Source organism: Scyliorhinus torazame, chromosome 18, assembly GCF_047496885.1.
Source record: "Scyliorhinus torazame isolate Kashiwa2021f chromosome 18, sScyTor2.1, whole genome shotgun sequence".
NCBI classification, from domain to species: Eukaryota; Metazoa; Chordata; class Chondrichthyes; order Carcharhiniformes; family Scyliorhinidae; genus Scyliorhinus; species Scyliorhinus torazame.
This window is the reverse complement of record NC_092724.1, coordinates 17,824,708-17,843,265: the sequence shown is the minus strand read 5'-3', so window position 1 is coordinate 17,843,265 and position 18,558 is coordinate 17,824,708. Positions and strand designations below refer to the sequence as shown.

At 48.5% G+C, this 18,558-nt stretch overlaps 1 protein-coding gene across 1 annotated transcript in view; it reads right to left on the bottom strand.

Annotated features, from left to right (window-relative positions):
- Positions 1-689: 689 nt before the first annotated feature.
- hapln4 (hyaluronan and proteoglycan link protein 4) overlaps positions 690-18,558 on the bottom strand; it is a 32,456-nt gene continuing 14,587 nt past the window's right edge. Inside the window, exons 3-5 of the mRNA XM_072482253.1 lie at positions 14,412-14,774; positions 10,310-10,612; positions 690-9,372 (exon numbers count right to left, since the gene is read on the bottom strand). Of these exons, the coding sequence (XP_072338354.1) occupies positions 9,083-9,372; positions 10,310-10,612; positions 14,412-14,774 (956 nt within the window). The 3' untranslated portion in view covers positions 690-9,082. The remainder of the gene's footprint in view (positions 9,373-10,309; positions 10,613-14,411; positions 14,775-18,558) is intronic.

Genomic DNA, 18,558 nt, shown 5'->3' with positions numbered 1-18,558 from the left:
TTTGAAGTGTAGTTACTGTTTTAATGCAGGAAATATTACAGCCAATTTGCATGCAAGTCCCGAGCAGCAGCAAGCTGGCAAATAGATCACCCGTCTTTTTAGTGTTTATCGATGCATAAATAGTAGCCAGGCCACCTGGGGGAACTCTCCTCCTCTTTTTTGAAACTGTGGCAGTGGGATTTCCATTACTTCCACTTGTGTTAGCAGACAGGTGTCTTAGTTTAACGCCTCATCTGAAACACGACACCTCCAACAGTGCAGCACCCCCTCGGCACGGCACTGTCTGTGTCAGCAGCAATTTCCTGCCTAGTCTCAATTGGGGCTTTAACCTCTACATCCCTGGACTAGACAGGGGAAAGGAATTGGCCAGGGTTCCTGCTCATGGCGGCAGTGGCAGTGCGAGCTGGGAGGTTTGCTAATGCCAACGTTGGGTAAGAACAGAAGCTGGAGTGGTTACTGTGATGCCTTCCACAGTGGAATAGCCTCCTGCCAGCCATTGCCTTGCCGCACACCTGCAGAGTGACCACTTCTGTGATGTGACCATGGCTGAGACGCTGCACCCTGAGGATTGGCAGGGTGGAGATTGGAGGGAAGGATCAGGTTAAAGGTTTAGCGTGTAAGCCAGGCACACAGGACATGCTGGAAAGACACAACATCATTTATAAGCAGCCAGAGTAGACATCATCAGCTTGACTGTACATTATGAACATTTTATTTTACACAATGTTTTAAACACTCACCCTCAATATTTATTAGAATTGAGCGGGTGTTCATTCTGCTTTACATACTGTATATATACATCAAGCATTTACAGAACTGATCAATCTCCATTTACATTTGCAAAATAAATGGATCTCCCCGATACTTTACGAGACCCTGATTGCATAAAATAAAGATTTGCATTTATATAGCGCCTCTCATGATCTCAGAATGTCCCAAAAAACACTACACTGCCGATAAAAGATCTTTGAGGTTGTGATATAGGACCCACAGCAGCAAATCAGTGCAGAGCAAGCTCCCGCAAACAGCAATGATGATCTATTTCTGTGATGTTGATTGTTACCGATTTGGACATTGGAGACGGCCCCCTTGTCCTTCTGTGAAATAACGCAACATGTATCGTTTACATCCCCCTGGGAGCAGATTCTGTTCCATGGCTGGGATTCAGTGCTCAGTTCACTAGCGTGAAACAGGAACCTACAGCCTTTGGAGGTGAGTGTGCTACCCTGAGCAGACTCTTGAATGGATAAAGTACAACCGGAAATCAGCCGGTCTTTCCTCCTTCCATCGACTTCCATTGGCACCATACTGTGGTCAGTCTCTCCCTTCACCAAGGCTAATTTGCTAGTGTTGAGATTGAGGTTCCCACCCACACCCTATCCAACACTTTTCAATGTCGCTGTTACATTTCCCTTTTTGACATATGATACAACAAATACTCAACGACATCCGGAAGGGACGGACGGGCTATTGTTTCGTTGAACACCAGTTACAGCCGTAGTGAGGGTGACCTTGCTGTCCTTTCTCTCACCCCTCCAGATAAAGATCCAGCATCAACCGGGGAGGCACGGTGGTTAGCACTGCTGCCTCCCAGCGCCAGGGACCCGGATTCAATTCCGGCCTTGGGTGACTGCTCGTGTGGAGTTTACACGTTCTTCCCATGTCTATGTGGGTTTCCTCCGGGTGCTCCGGTTTCCTTCCACAGTCCAAAGATGTGTGCCCAAGCTGCCCAATAAACACTCTCTTTTCCTGGGAGATACTGTTCAAAATGTTGACCATTGATCCCGGGTCATTTTCCTCCTGCCTTCAGCCCCTTAAAGGTCCCTGTTCACCCACATTCCCTGGGGGGGGGTCTGTTCCCAATGCTGACCATCTGATCGCCACAAACCATCTCAATCCCCCATTCAGCCTTCATGGACGCTATCTGATTCTGGAATTCCTTGTACAACAGGAAAAAAACTCCATCTCTTTCAAACCTTAACAATGCTATCCAGACCCACCCTTGACTGGAGAAAAAAGGTTTCAATACTTTAATCAACCCTCAGAGTTTAGTTTTCTCTGATCCTGTCTTCCTGCTTATCTTCCCATTATGATGGCATCCTTTTGCATTGCTGAGAGAAGCAATATAAGGAGAGGCAGTGGCACAGTGGTATTGTCACTGGACTAGAAATCCAGAGACACAGGATAATGCTCTGGTGGCTCAGGTTCGAATCCCACCGCGGTAGACGATGGAATTTAATTTCCCCCCAAACAAATCTGCAACTGACGACTCAATTGTCGATGTTTGTAAAAGCCCATCTGGAAAGAAAGCTGCTGTCCTTACCCAGTCTGGCCTACACGTGACTCCGGATCCACAGCAAGGGCAATTAGGGATGGGTAACCTATGATGACGGATGCTAGCATTGCCCACATCCCGTGACAAAAACACAGAAACAAAAATTGAAAGTCAACGCCTCATTTCTGAGTGAATAAGTTAAGGCAGAAAGTCAATTCCCATTTTTGGCATCAAATGTCACCATCAAACCAACCCCAGGTTATGTATAACAAGTCTAGATACAGTGTGGATTTCCCTTGTACACTATTTCCATAATGTGCAATTGGATTACTACCAGTGCCACATGCTAGTCAGAGTAGAAAAAGCAGGATAGATGGTGCGAGGGAGAGGGTTTCAGATTCCTGGGGCATTGGGCCCGCTGCTGGGGGAGGCGGGACCAGTACAAACTGGACGGGTTACATGTGGGCAGGACTGGGACTGATGATAGAGTGGTTGGGGAGGGTTTAAACTAATATGGCAGGGGGATGGGAACCTATGCAAGGAGTCAGAGGAGGACAAAAACAAAAGACAGAAAGGGGAATAAAAAAAGTGACAGGCAGATAAACCAAGGGCCAGATTCAAACAAGGGCCACAGTGAAAAATATTGGAAATGGGACTAGTAATGTTACAAAGACAAGCTTAAAGGCTTTGTGCCTTAACTCCCGGAGCATTCACAACAAAGTGGATGAACTAATTGTCAAATAGACGTGAACGGTTATGATATAGTCAGGATTACGGAAACGTGGCTGCAAGGTGACCAGGGATGGGAACTGAATGTCCAGGGGTATTCAGTATTCGGAAAGACAGAAAAAAAGGAAAAGGCAGTGGGGTTGCATTGCTGATCAAGGAGAAAATTAAGACAATTGTGAGGGAGGATATTAGCTCCGACAATGCTTTGGGTAGAGCTTAGAAATAACAAGAGGCAAAAATCATTAGTGGGTGTCATACATAGACCCCCAAACTGCAGTGATATTGTTGGGTTGGCATTAAACAGGAAATTAGAGACGTAAGTGATAAGGGAACAACTGTAATCATGGGTGATTTTAATCTGCACAAGATTGGAAAAATTAAATGAGCCCCAGTGTCATAGAGGAGGAATTCCTGGAGTGTATGTGGGATGGTTTCTGGATCAATATGTTGAGGAGCCAACTAGAGAACAGGCCATCCTAGACTGGGTACTGTGCAATGAGAATGGAATCATTGGCAATCTAGTTGTACGCGGCCCCTTGGGGATGAGCGACCATAACATGATAGAATTTTTCATCCAAATGGAGAGTGAAGTAGTTGATTCTCAGACTCGGATCCTGAATCTTAACAAAGGAAACTATGATGATATGAGGCGTGAGTTGGCTATGATCGATTGGGGAATGTTACTTCAATGGATGACAGTGGATATGCAATGGCAAACATTCAAAGAGCGCATGGAGAAACTGCAACAATTGTTTGTTCCTGCAGCACAAAAGTAAAACAGGAAAGGTGGCCAATCCATAGCTTACAAGGGAAATTAGGGATAGTACTCAATCCAAGGAAATAGCACACAAATTGGCCAAGAAAAACAACAGGTCTGAGGACTGGGAGCTGTTTAGAATTCATCAAATAAGGACCAAGGGATTGATAAAGATGGGGAAAATAGAATACAGACGTAAGCTTGCCGGGAACATAAAAACTGAGTGTAAACCTTTCTTTAGGTACATGAAGAGAAAAAGATTGGTGAAGCCAAATGTAGGTACCTTACTGACATGTGAGAGTACCTTTAAGAATTGGGTGTTTATCAAATAGCTGTAGTGGATGTACCTTGAAGAACTAGGTGTTTATCAAATAGCTATAGTGGATGTACCTTTAAGAAATGGGTGTTTATCAAATAACTGCAGTGATGTCAGAGTGTGGGTGGAGCTGTCTGTCTTTTTTACTTCAGTTTTTGAGCAGGCAGCTACAGTGTATTTTAGATGTGTTTTCAGAGCTGGATAGCTGCAGGCAAAGCAAGCAGCTGTATAATGATCTCTCTCCATGAGCTACAGACTGTCTTCAGCTCATTTGAGGATTTCAAAGTAATACCTGTTTCTGTAGAGAATTTAAACCTGCTGTCTTTCTTTGAAAAGGGTTTAACATATGGATGTTGTTAGGAAAGTTAGGAAGGGTTACTTATAGAATATTGTATCTGCAGGGATTATTTGTGTTGATAGTTGTTAAGATGTTTACTGTTGGTTTATAAAGTGTTAATTGGATTCATAAATAAACATGGTTTTGCTTTAAAAATACTTTAGATCTCTGTTGCATCACACCTGTAAAGTAGGCCCTTGTGGTCCCCATAACCACAATCTATTCAAAGTTGTGGGTCAGGTGAATTCCATGATAAACTTTGGGGTTCTCTAAACCCTGGCCCATAACATTACAGTCAGAAACAGGGGAATATATAATAGGGGACAAGGAAATGGCTGAGCAACTAAATACATACTTTGGTTCTGTCTTCACAAATGAGGAAGCAAATACGATACCTGAAATGTTGGGGAACGTAGGGTTTAGCGAGAGGGAGGAACTGAAGGTGATCACTATCAGTAGAGAAATGGTGTTGGGGAAATTGATGGGATTGAAGGCTGATGAATCTCTAGGGCCTGATGATCTACATCCCAGGGTACTGAAGGAGGTGGTTTTAGAAATAGTAGGTGCATTGGTGGTCATCTTCCAGGTTTCTATACACTGTGAACAATTCCTGCAGATTGGACGGTGGCTAATGTAACTCCACTATTTAAAAAGGGAGGGAGAGAGAAAGCAGGGAATTATAGACCAGTAAGCCTTACGTCAGTAGTGGGAATTCTAGAATCCATTATCAAAGATTTTATAGCTGAGCAGTTAGAAAGCAGTGGCAGGATCGGACAGAGTCAGCATGGATTTACGAAGGGGAAGTCATGCTTGACAAATCTACTGGAATTGTTCGAGGATGTAACTAGTAGAATTGATGAAGGGGAGCCAGTGGATGTGCATTTGAACTTTCAGAAGGCTTTTGACAATGTACCGCACAAAAGACTAGCGTGTAAAATTAATGTGCATGGGATTGGGGTTGTCTATTGAGATGGAAGAAAACTGGTCGGCAGACAGGAAACAAAGAGTAGGAATTAACGAGTCTTCTACAAATTGGCAGGTAGTGACTTGTGGGGTACCGCAGGGATCGTGCTAGGACCCCAGCTAGTCACAATATATATTAATAATTTAGATAAGGGAACAAAATCTCATGACCGGGATTCTCCGAGGCCGCGCCGGGTCGGAGAATCGCCGGGGGGGGGCACGCAAATCCTGCCACGCCGCTCCCATCCGGCGCGGGCTCGGAGAATCCCGGCCATGATATTTTGTTCCCTTATCTAAATTTGCGTGTGGTCGTACCCGGCGGGACCTCGGTTTTCTGCTGCAGTGGCTGTCCTGGTGTGGGGGCGAGGGGAGCCGACTCTGGGAGTTTGGGGGGGGGGGGGCCCAACGGTGGCCAGGGCCGCGATCGGGGGAACCGGGGAGGGGGCCTATGTTCTTTCGCGCCGAGCCCCTGTAGGGCTCCGCCATGTTGCCCGCGGGCTGGCACGGAGACGGCCGTGGCGCGCATGCACGGACCCGCGCCAGCCGTGGTGGGCCGGCTTTCGGCGCCGGAGCAGCGCACAGCACTCTGGCGCCGTTCTAGCCCCCGAGGACGGGGAGAATAACTGGGCCTGGAGGCTCATTGGCGCCGGCGTCGCTCAAGCCGGTTTTGATGCCGGCGTCAACAAATTTGCAGATGACACTAAGTTGGGTGGGAGGGTGAGCTGTGAGGAGGATGCAGAAATCTTTCAGTGTGAGTTGGGCAAATTGAGTGAGTGGGCAAATGAATGGCACACGCGGTATAATTTGGATAAATATGAGGTTATCCACTTTGGTCGCAAAAAGAAGATGGCTGACTATTATCTGATTGGCCATAAATTAGGAGAGGGGAATGTGCAACGAGACCTGGGTGTCCCCGTACACCAGTCACTGAAGGTAAGCCGGCAGGTGCAGCAGGCAGTAAAGAAAGCAAACGGTATGGCCTTCATTGCGCGAGGATTCGAGTACAGGAGCAGGGACGTCTTGCTGCAATTATACAGGGTCTTGGTGAGGCCACATTTGGAATATTGTGTGCAGTTTTGGTCTCCTTATCTGAGGAAGGATTCTCTAGTTATAGAGGGAGTGCGGCAAAGGTTTACCAGACTGATTCCTGGAATGGCAGGACTGATATACGAGGGGAGACTGAATCGGTTAGGGTTGTGTTCGCTGGAGTTCAGAAGAATGGGGGGGGGGTCTCATAGAAACTTATAAAGTTCTAACAGGACTGGACAGGGTAGATGCAGGAAGGATGTTCCCGATGGTGGGGGTGACCAGAAGCAGGGGTCGCAGTCTGAGGATAAGGGGTAGACCATTTGGGACAGAGATGAGGAGATATTTCTTCACCCAGAGAGTGGTTAGCCTGTGAAATGCGTTACCACAGGATGTAGTTGAATCCAGAACATTGTACGGTTTGAAGAAGCAGTTAGATACAGCACTTAGGGCGAAGGGGATCAAAGGAAATGGGGGGAAAGTGGGATTAGGCTATTGAGTTGGATGATCAGCCATGATCATAATGAATGGCGGAACAGGCTCGAAGGGCTGAATGGCCTCCTCCTGCTCCTATGTTGTCTATGTTTCTATTTGCTTTGATCCCAAAATGAGTATGGCAGTCCCTCGTGTGATATGTCTTGTCGTACACCACCATGTCTCAGCTTTCTCTGATTGAATCTGCCAATGGCTGGTGGATCAAGGCTTTCTTTGTGTGCTACAGTCACACTCACTGTGGGGAGGATGAAGATTGTGCACTTGCAGGTAGTAGACACAAGAGGCGCCACCCTATCAGCCTGGGTAGGATTCAAACCCAGACCCAATAATTAATGAGACATAAAATTTACAATGCAGGAGGAAGCCATTCGGCCCATCGAATCTGCACCAGCCCTTGAAAAGAGCACCCTACTTAAGCCCACGCCTCCACCCTATCCCCGTCATCCAGTAACCCCACCTAACCTTTTTGCACACTAAGGGCAATTTAGCACGGCCAATCCACCTACCCTGCACATCTTTGGACTGTGGGAAGAAACCGGAGCACCCGGAGGAAACCCACCCACACACGGGGAGAACGTGCAGACTCCGCACAGACAGTGACCCAAGCCGGGAATCAAATCTGCAATTCTGGAGCTGTGAAGCAACAGTGTTAACCACTGTGCTACCGTGCCACCCCATGAGGTTCTTCCCCTCAATTCCCTAGGCTCCCACCTCCTATCCCTTCCTTCCCTGGGTGGAATTCCGCAAAGCCGCCTGGTGACTCAGGCACGCAAATTTAATTCCTTCAAAACACATTCATTTTCACAGCGTTAAACGTGGACGCCCATTGGTGACATCAGCTGATTATTTCAGTCTGAGGCACCGTGGGTAAGTCCAATCCTTCCACCACCCAACTGCGGCCTACATGGTCCGGTTTAACTCAGTGGGCTAGACAGTTGGTTTGTGATGCAGAACAAGACCAGCAGCGCGGGTTCAATTCCAGTACCGGCTTACCCGAACAGGCACCGGAATGTGGCAACTAGGGGCTTTTCATAGTAACTTCATACTTGTGACAATAAAAGATGATTATTAAGAACTGACGGGTCCCTGACAATGATTGGGCGTGGCATCACTGCTGTCTTCCCTGAGAACATCTCAGTTAGCATGCACCCTGGGGTCCTCATGTAGCCCAGTATCAACCAAGGGCAATAGATGTTCTGACTGGAGAGCATGGTGACCATCCTCCAACCATGACCCCACCTAGTCCTGATTGGTTAATCTTTGCACAAGGAGAACAAGTTGGGCCCTTTAAATATTAGTGCTTGCCAAATTTACACAAAATCATTTCAGTAGAGGTGGTATTTGAAACATTGGGCGATTCTGGTAACGTCATTGGACTAGACGCTCAACCTCTGGGCAAACATTTTCAAATCCCGCCACCGTCACAGCAGCTGGTGGAAGTTGAATTCAATGAATAAACCTGGAATTGAAAGCTAGTCCCGGCAACGGGGACCACGACGACCGTCATCGATTGTTGTGAAAACCCATCTGGTTCACTGATGTCCTTTAGGAAAGGAAATCGGCCAACCTTACCCGGTCTGGCCTCCACGTGACGAGAGACCCGCAGCAATGTGGTTGACTCTTAACTGCACTCTCGAAATGGCCTCTCAAGCCCCTCAGTTCAAGGGCAATTAGGGATGGGCAACAAATGCTGGCCTTGTCAATGAGGGTCACATCCCATAAAGGCAATAAAAAGGCAAGTTCCTCCTGTAAAATAGCAGGCAAAGGGACTTTACATTAATCTAGACAAAGAGTAGAAGAGCCTAATTTCAGAGTGAGGAGCCCCTATGTTTGTTGTGGAGATACTTTCCCAGCGTCTCTGGAAGGATGGCATTGAGAATTTTGAAAATCATCACATTGCATTCCAAAGCATGCACTATTTCCAGAGAATAAATGGAAGCTAGAAGTGCTCCTAATCTATAAACATAACTGCATTTACTTTGGCCTTTTATATTCACCATGTCTAGCCTGAGATTGCGAAATGTTATTCCAGGTTCCAAATCAGCTGCAGTTTCTGCTTTAAAACCTTGTCATTCTCTGACTCCTCTCAAAGTCCTGTCCCTATCATCTTTCTCCCTCTGTCTCTCCCACACTCGTCCTCACTCTCCCTCTCTCTCTCCCTCCCACACACACTCTCCACCTCCCTCATTTCTTCTCTTTGAAGCAGTAGACCCCGTAGAGTCGGCGCTTCTTGTCCGGGAAGCCGAAACTGCGGACCCCGGGCTCCTTGCCGCCACACTTGGCACGGGGGTTGACGATGGGGTAACGGACACTTCCATCTGCCAGCCACCCTGCCTGACAGCGGTCGAGTAGCTGCACCTGCCAGGCTGCGTACAGCTGGCCCACCTTGGCGATGGATGCCCCGCTTTTCTCGCACACCTTCACCGCTTCACCGTAGTTCAGCTTCCGATGAGTCCTCAAGAAGTAAACATCACCTTCATGAAAAATAAACACCAAAATTACAAGACCGTAATAAATGTCTGCCCATACCCAACAGGCTCTCACTTTTCAGGTGACCTCTGGCAGCCGGAGATACAGGGCTGGATTCCCCGGTCCCCCAGCTGCGGGTTTCTCGGCGCACGCCGTTCTCAGGTGGCGGGATTCTCTACTCCCATCGCTTGTCAATGGGATTTCCCATTGAAGCCACCCCATTCCGCCGGGAAACGCACAGGTGAACCCGACGGGAAAATGAATCCCAACGGCCGGAAAATTCCGGACACAGTGGCAGGAAGAAAGACTTGCATTTAGATAGTGCCTTTCACATACCCAAAGCGGTTTGTAAACACTTCTTCTCAAATGTCACCACTGTTGTAATGTAGGAAATTCAGCAGGCAATTTCTGCGCAGCAAGCTCCCACAAACAGCAATGTGGCAATGACCAGATAATCGGTTATTGAGCGATCAATATTGAACAGGACAACATGGGGAACCACCCTGCTCTTAGTGTCTTGGGATCTTTTACATGGACAGAACCACGTCCTAACTGAAAGACTGCGGGCAGGATTCTCCAATAATGGGGCTATGTCCCCATACCGGCGTGAAAACCGACGCCCGAAAGTGAGGAATTCTCTACTTTCTAGGGGGCTCGGTTGATGCCGGAGTGGTGTCCACAACGCCAGCTGGCGCCGAAGGGCCGGCGCGAACTCGCGCATGCGCGGGATTTCCCTTCTCCACACCGGCCCCCGGGCAATATGGCGGAGCCCAACAGGAGCCGGCGCGGAGTAAAGTAGGCCCCCACGGAACCAGCCCGCCCGCCGATCGGTAGGCCCCGATCACGGGCCAGGCCACTGTGGGGGCTCACCCCGGGGTCGGATATCTTATTGAAGATAAAATAAGAGTGCCGACACTTTCTAAGTGTGAAGCGACCCCTCACCTTTGAGGTTGGAGGTGAAGCAGAAAGCGTCGTATCGCTCATCATCCTTGTGCCGGTAGCCGTAGTTCCTGATGCCAGCGGCTTGGTCTGATCTGCCGCACTTGAACCGGGGCATGGAGATGGGGTACTGGACGGAGCCATCATCCAGCCAGCCTGCGTTACACCAGTCCAGCCCTTTCTGCCACGCCTCATGCAGCTGTTCGTACGAGGCCAGTATCCCATCCTGTTCGGCGCACGCCTTTTTGGCGTCTTCAAAGTTTAATGTGTAACGTCCCAGCCGTGGATGGTAAGGAAACACCACACCTTTAATTGAATTAAAAGCACCGTTAGATACAGAGAGGCAGAAACAGAGGGTGAAGTGTTCTGCTCTGGTTACTGGGCGATTTTGGATCACATGGAGAAGGCACATCACCCCTTTCATTGAGGCCTTTCATTTGACTTATCGGATCTTGAGGGGACATGATCGGGAGTGTGATGAATGGTTACTGTACCCTTAACACTATGTAGGTGATGCCCCTTTAAGACCGGGTTTGGAACCCTGGGGGACTCCGCCTCTGGCTCCGCCCACGAGGGAGCTGTATATAAGGTGATGCCCTGTAGGCGGCACTCAGTAAGCACACGTCTCGGTCACTGACTAGTTCTCTGCTTATTAAAGCCTTCATTTACCATTCTACACACTTGTGTCGTTATTGAAGGTACTACAGGGAGGATGCTGCAAGGATGTTTTCTCTTGTGGGGGAGACCAGAACTAGCAGACACAGTTAAAAGATGATGGGCGGGATTCTCCTCCCCGCCAGCACCGTTTTCCGGCGAGGCGTGACTCCGCCGGCAGCGGGATTCTGCGTTTCTGCAGCCAGCCAATAGGCTTTCCCATAGTGGCCACCCCCACACTGTCGGGATACCCGCGGGCGTGGGTGCGGAGCCGGAAAAGTGGTGGATCCCGCCGCTGGAGAATCCCACAGAAAGGGTCTGCCTTTAAAGACAAGGGGCGAGATTCTCCGACCCCCCGCCGTGTCGGAGAATCGCCGGGGGCTGGCGTGAATCCCGCCCCCCCGGTTGCCGAAGTCTCCGGCACCGGAGATTCGGCGGGGGCGGGAATCGCGCCGCTCCGGTTGGCGGGCCCCCCCGCGCGATTCTCCGGCCCGGATGGGCCGAAGTCCCGCCGATAAATTGCCTGTCCCGCCGGCGTAAATTGAACCACCTACCTTACCGGCGGGACAAAGCGGCGTGGTCGGGCTCCGGGGTCCTGGGGGGGGCGCGGGGCGGGTGCCCCCACGGTGGCCTGGCCTGCGATCGGGGCCCACCGATCCGCGGGCGGGCCTGTGCCGTGGGGGCACTCTTTCCCTTCCGCCTCCGCCACGGTCTCCACCATGGCGGAGGCGGAAGAGACTCCCTCCACTGCGCATGCGTGGGAAACTGTCAGCGGCCGCTGACGCTCCCGTGCATGCGCCGCCCGGGGATGTAATTTCCGCGCCAGCTGGCGGGGCACCAAAGGCCGTTTCCGCCAGCTGGCGGGGCGGAAATTCCTCCGGCGTCGGCCTAGTCCCTCAATGTTGGTGCTCGGCCCCCAAAGATGCGGAGCATTCCGCACCTTTGGGGCGGCGCGATGCCCATCTGATTGGCACCGTTTTGGGCGCCAGTCGGCGGACATCACGCCGTTTCCGGAGAATTTCGCCCAGGGTATGAGGAGAATTTTCTTTCTGTTCCCCAGACAGCTGTAGAGGCCGGCTCATTGAAGCCAAGTTAGACAGATTTTTGATTGAAAAGGGAGAGTCAAGGGTGATGGAGGGGAGACAGGAAGGTGGAGCCGAGGTCACAATCAGATCAGCCTTGATCATATTGAATGGCGCAGCAGGCTCGAAGGGCCGAATGGCCTTACTCCTGTTCCTAAATCCGATATTTCTATGTTGACTGAATGGAAAATTATGTGTGGATTTGAAGTGCTCGGGTGATCCAAAATTCCCAGGAACCAGTCTGGGAACCTTAGCATCTCCACCCTCTGCTCTACGTTCTTCAACAAAAAGACGCCCCAAAAACCCACTTTAAACCTGTGATTTAATCCTAAACCCCACTGGGTATGGAGCAGAGGTCAGTTATGGGAAGGATTCCCGCCCCTCTTTACTGACAGCAGTTGAGAAGCTGTGATACCCTAATTAGCCCAGTCAGTCGTGATACATGAGAAAGGATTACTTGGGTGAGTTGCCAGGACCTAGAGGAGGAGCAATGCAACAAAAAGCCAGATCATTAATCCCATCATGGATGGAATTAAGTGGAGTTTGAATGGATGGGTTCTCTTGACATGAGAAGCGTGCCTTTAGATTGGCAAATTGTGCTCGTCAATCTGTTATTTAAAAAAAGCAAAGAGAGGGAAAGCAGGGAATTATAGACCCAGCATCTGTTGTCTATAATGAACAATGGGATGACTGAACACATTGAAATTTGTGAGCTGATCAGAAAGCCAGAATGGGTTTGTAAAGGATAGGTCAGGCTTCATGAATGTAGTTGAACTTTTTGAAGAGTTGACTAAAGTAATGAGAGGAAGGTGTAAAAGCAAAGCCAAATACTGCAGACGCTGTAAATCGAAAATAAAAAACCCAAAATGTTCAGCAAGTCTGGCAGTATCTGTGGAGAGAGAGACACAGACGTTTTGAGCTGAATGTGACTCTGCTTCAGAACTAAGAAATGCCATTTCGGCAGGGGAACATGCATCCTTGTTATTTGTATGGGCCTGCAGTGGCATTTGATCAAATCCCCAATGTGTATTAGACTAAGTCCCACAAAGGATTAAATGTAATCACAGATGTGCCAATCCAGGTACTTTTTAAAGGATGTGAGGGAACCCACCTTTACCACCCTCCCACGCAGTGCACGCCAGACCAGCCTCGGAGTAAAAACGTTTTTCCTCACATCCTGCCCCTCACCTTGAACTCGTGCCCCCTCATGACTGACCCTTCAACTAAGGGGAATGGCTACTCCCTATCCATCCTGTCCATGCCCCTCATAATCTTGTACACCTCGATCAGGTCACCCCTCAGTCTTCTCTGCCCCAACAAAAATAACCCAAGCCGATCCAACCCTCTTCATAACTTCAACGTTAAACATATTTGTGTGGCAGGGCAACTTAATGAATAACAGCAAGGGTATATTTTGATCACATGCTCCAGATTGAATTGAACTCGCGAGCCGTGGTTTACAAGACCTGCGCTCTAATCACTAATGTACAAAATTAATTGATAGTCTGTGACAACTAATAGTCTGTGATGTCACAGAAGGAAATGACAAAAGCAGTGTGGAAAGAAGCCAGGAGTGTTCACGTAACTAAATAGGTTTCAATTAAGTTAGAGGGATAAATGTTCCTGTTCCACCCACTATGGCAATCGCAGTGGGCGGGGTGGATAATTTGGTGGACCATTTAAAGATCTGTAAAGATGCACTTTCATAGATTACATTAGTGGACACAACAGGTATTTATTAATAAGAATTATATAGCAACCGCATGGGATGTAGTTTCCTCCCAAAATGTCCCTGCTGAGGAGCCATGCTCACCATGGGGTGATTCCACACCCTGAATCCCGATTGGTCACCCAGACCAGGTGACCCTTACTCTGCTGTGTTGCCCTTAAAGGGACAATCACCACAAGGTCCGCTGAAACAGGTGGGAATTTCCATTCTCTGGGTGGGCGCGACTGAAAAATCCCGCCCAGAGTGTTTGCATCTAACAGTCTTCGGGAGTTATAGAAACTACTCCAACCCAACAACACAATAATATAATAAGAGGCTGTTAACTAGCTCATGGAATTGAAGACAAATTATTGACCTGGTTAAGATATTTGTCCACCCCATCAAATCTCTTAATCATTTTAAACACCTCGACAAGATCATGGCTGAAGCTGATAGATTTTTGTTAACCAGGGTATTCCAGGGCATGGGGCAAAATGGTGGCTACCTGGAGTTAGGCCACAGGTCAATCTGCGGTTCAGATGACATAACAGGGATGGGCAATAAATGCTGGCCAAAAGGGCTGGCAAAACTCTTGAATGAATCAAAAAAACACAGTGGGGCAAACAGATTTCAATAACGCAGCATTACAGTGAAGCTGTACCTTCCAAATTCAATTTGACGATTCCTGTATCATCCTCAAGCTCATCGATGACTTCACATTCATACCTCCCATAATCCTGCAGCGTCACGTCCTGCATGATGAGGGATGCGTCACCTTCTCCGTCCCCTTGTAACCAAACCCTGCCCTTGTATATCCCAAACGCTTTCTGAATCTTGCCTAAGGCCACAAAAACGTCAGTGCTCTGCAATGAGTCGGACTCCTTGGTCCACTTGATGCGGATCTTCTCGGGGTCCTGGCTCTCTGGCTGGTAGTGGTATCTGCAGGGCAGGATGATCGAACCTCCTCGGTGAGTGAGGACTTTCCCTGGGGCAGTCTGGACCACCACGAGCCCGCTCTCGTCACCTGCACAGTTATAAAACATGGAGCGACACTCACTGTAGATCAATAAACACAGATAAGGGAAAACCATTCTTTAAGAATTCTTCTGTTGTTCTCTCCCCAAGGCCAGGTCCGAGCAGAGTGTCGCAGCCTCCCGCAAGGGGAGGGCGGGGAGGCAGATCCCAAATCCACCCCGCCAGAAGAGGGATTGAGCTTCAGGCTGTTGGCACCTAACTGGTCCGCATTGGTCATAAGATAGCCAGAGCCAATCAGCTGTCTCCCCATTTTTGGCCGAATTATGAACACACCTTCCTTGGTCAACAAGTCCTGGTGTAGGACTTGAACCCACAGCCTCTGCTTCAGAGGCAAGGACACTACCCATTGCAGCATAGGACGTCATACTATTAAACCTCTGGCTGGAGTCAGGGCAGCATGGTGAAATGAAATTCGCTTATTGTCACAAGTAGGCTTCAAATGAAGTTACTGTGAAAAGCCCCTAGTCGCCACATTCCGGCGCCTGTTCGGGGAGGCTGGTACGGGAATTGAACTGTGCTGCTGGCCTGCCTTGATCTGCTTTCAAAGCCAGCGATTTAGCCCTGTGCTAAACAGCCCCTGTGGTGGCACAGTGGTTAGCAATGCTGCCTCACGGCGCCGACTCCCAGGTTCGATCCCGGCTCTGGGTCACTGTCCGTGTGGAGTTTGCACATTCTCCCCGTGTTTGTCACAAGTAGGATTACATTGACACTGCAATGAAGTTACTGTGAAAATCTCCTCTTCGCCACATTCCGGCACCTGTTCAGGCACACAGAGGGAGAATTCAGAGTGTCCAAATTACCTAACAGCACGTCTTTCGGGTCTTGTGGGAGGAAACCGGAGCACCCGGAGGAAACCCAGGCAGACACGGGGTTTCGCCCCCACAACCCAAAGATGTGCAGGCTAGGTGGATTGGCCACGCTAAATTGCCCCATAATTGGAAAAAATGAATTGAGGTACTCTAAATCTCTTAATAAAAACAAACAAACATCTGGCTGGTGTCAAACACTCTTTCACAGAACGGGTGTGCAGGTCAGAAAGTGTCTCTTTCTGTGAAGCGCTTTTAAATCCTCCTGAGACCATGGGAGGTGCTATGTAAATGCAGGAACTTTTTTTCTCTCTCAATGGAGAGCTTTCCACCTCACTTATTCTGTCGATGTTAGAAATCTGATTAAACGTCCAGCACACCCGCAGATGAAACGATGACTGCAAGACTTAATTTCAAGGCTGAAATCTCAGCTCAGGTGATGGGAAACATCTTTATTTTAGTGTTGGTGATTTATGATATCCTCTTAACCCCATAATGAGATTGCTGCCTTCTAATCCCTCCTGGGAATGCATTATTCTCTGTTCCAGTGCAGGAACGGCATGTAAAACTCATAATAGCAATTGTGTCCTGCCAAATTGGGGGGAAATTCAGCGATTAAAAGGACAGGGGAGAATCAATGCTCCAAACTGGGTGACATATCAGAAATAATCTGTTCACCATCGGGAGGATTAGTTGGATGGCCGATGTGAATCCGATTGGGTTTGATCCCATTTCCGACTGGGGTGAATTCAGGACCTGACTCCTCGCTCTTACCATGGTAGTGATTGAGGGTTGGGCCTGCCTTTAGGCCAAGATCTCAAGATGAAGAATAAAGGGTGGCACGGTAGCACAGTAGTTAGCACTGTTGCTTCACAGCGCCAGGGTCCCAGGTTCGATTCCCAGGTTGGGTCACTGTCTGTGCGGAGTTCTCCCCATGTCTGCGTGGGTTTCCTCCGGGTGCTCCGGTTTCCTCCCACAAGTCCTGAAAGACGTGCTTGTTAGGTAATTTGGACATTCTGAATTTTCCCTCTGTGTACCCGAACAGGCGCCGGAATGTGGCGACTGGGAGATTTTCACAGTAACTTCATTGCGGTGTTAATGTAAGCCTACTTGTGACAATAAAGATTATTATATTATACAGGAGGGAATACAGGTATATTCAGCCCCCCCACCCCTCCCCAGCCGTGTTAATGTAAGCCTACTTGTGATAATAAAGATAATTATTATTATTGGTGAAGTTTTGGGTGAATTCGCCAATCAATGCTGCTGAGGAGTGAGACCTTCTGGGCCAGGGAGGGAAAAGAATATTAAAAGGGTGCGAGACAAATTCTGCTCAGTCTGACTTAGGTGGTGGGCAAATTATTGGAAACAATTCTGAGAGACAGGATTGACTGCCACTTCGAAAGGCACCGATTCATGAGGGCTAGTCAGTATGGTTTTGTTAAGGGAAGATTGTGTCTTACTAACTGAATAGACTTTTTTGAGGAAGAAGCAAGGAAAATTGATGGGGTATTGTCCACATGGATTTCAGGAAGTCGGTGGCAGACTGGTCAAAAATGAGGTCTTATGGGATGCAGGGAAGGGCGACAGATTGGATCCAAAATTGGCTCAGTGACAGAAAACACACAGCAATGCTCAATGGATGCTTTTATGAAAGGAAATGGTTTCCAGTGGTGTTCCATGGGGCTCAATGCAGGGGCCTTGCTGTTTGTTGTGTATATTAATGATTCAGACTTGGATGTGGGAAGCATGATTGGGAAATTTGCAGTTAACGCAAAAATTGGCCGTGTAGTTGATAGTAAAGAGGATAGCTGTCGACTCCATAATTTAAAAAAAATAAATTTAGAGGACCCAATTATTTTTTTTTCCAACTAAGAGGGCAATTTAGCATGGCCAATCCACCTAACCTGCACATCTTTGGGTTGTGGGGGTGAAACGCACGCAGACACAGGGAGAACGTGCAAACTCCACATGGACAGTGACCCAGGGCTGGGATTCGAACCCGGGTCCTCAAGCGCCGCAGCCCCAGTGCTAACCACTGTGCCACGTGCCGCCCCGTTGCCGGGACTTGATGGTTTGAGTTATAAGGAGAGGCTGGATAGACTGGGACTTTTTTCCCTGGAGCGTAGGAGGCTTAGGGGTGATCTTATAGAGGTCTATAAAATAATGAGGGGCATAGATAAGGTAGATAGTCAACATCTTTTCCCAAAGGTAGGGGAGTCTAAAACTAGAGGGCATAGGTTTAAGGTGAGAGGGGAGAGATTCAGAAGGGCCCAGAGGGGCAATTTCTTCACTCAGAGGGTAGTGAGTGTCTGGAATGGGCTGCCAGAGGTAGTAGTAGAGGCGGGTACAATTGTGTCTTTCAAAAAGCATTTAGATAGTTACATGGGTAAGATGGGTATAGAGGGTTATGGGCCAAGTGCGGGCAACTGGGACTAGCTTAATGGTAAAAACTGGGCGGCATGGACTGGTTGGGCCGAAGGGCCTGTTTCCATGCTGTAAACTTCTATGATTCTATGATTCTATGACTCCATAATGATATCAATGGTTTGTTTGACTGGGCAGAGAATGATAAATGGAATTCCATCCTAAAAAATGTGAGGTAATGCATTTGGGGAGAACAATCAAAGCAAGGGAATACTCAATAAACGGGAAGATATTGGGAGGGATCGAGGAAGCGAGAGACCTTAGAGTGCATGCCCACAGGGCCCTGAAGATGGTAGTCAAGAAAGCAGATGGAATATTTTTCTTTATTGGGCAAGGTATTGAATACAAAAGCAGGGATGTAATTCTGGAACTGTGTAAAACGCTGGTTAGGCCACAGCTGAAGTTTTGAACACAGTTCTGGTCACCACATTAGAGGAAGGACATCATTTCTCTAGAGAGAGTGCAGAGGAGATTTACAAGAATGTTGCCAGGGATTGAAAATTGCAGCTATGAGGAGAGATTGGATAGGCTAGGGTTGGC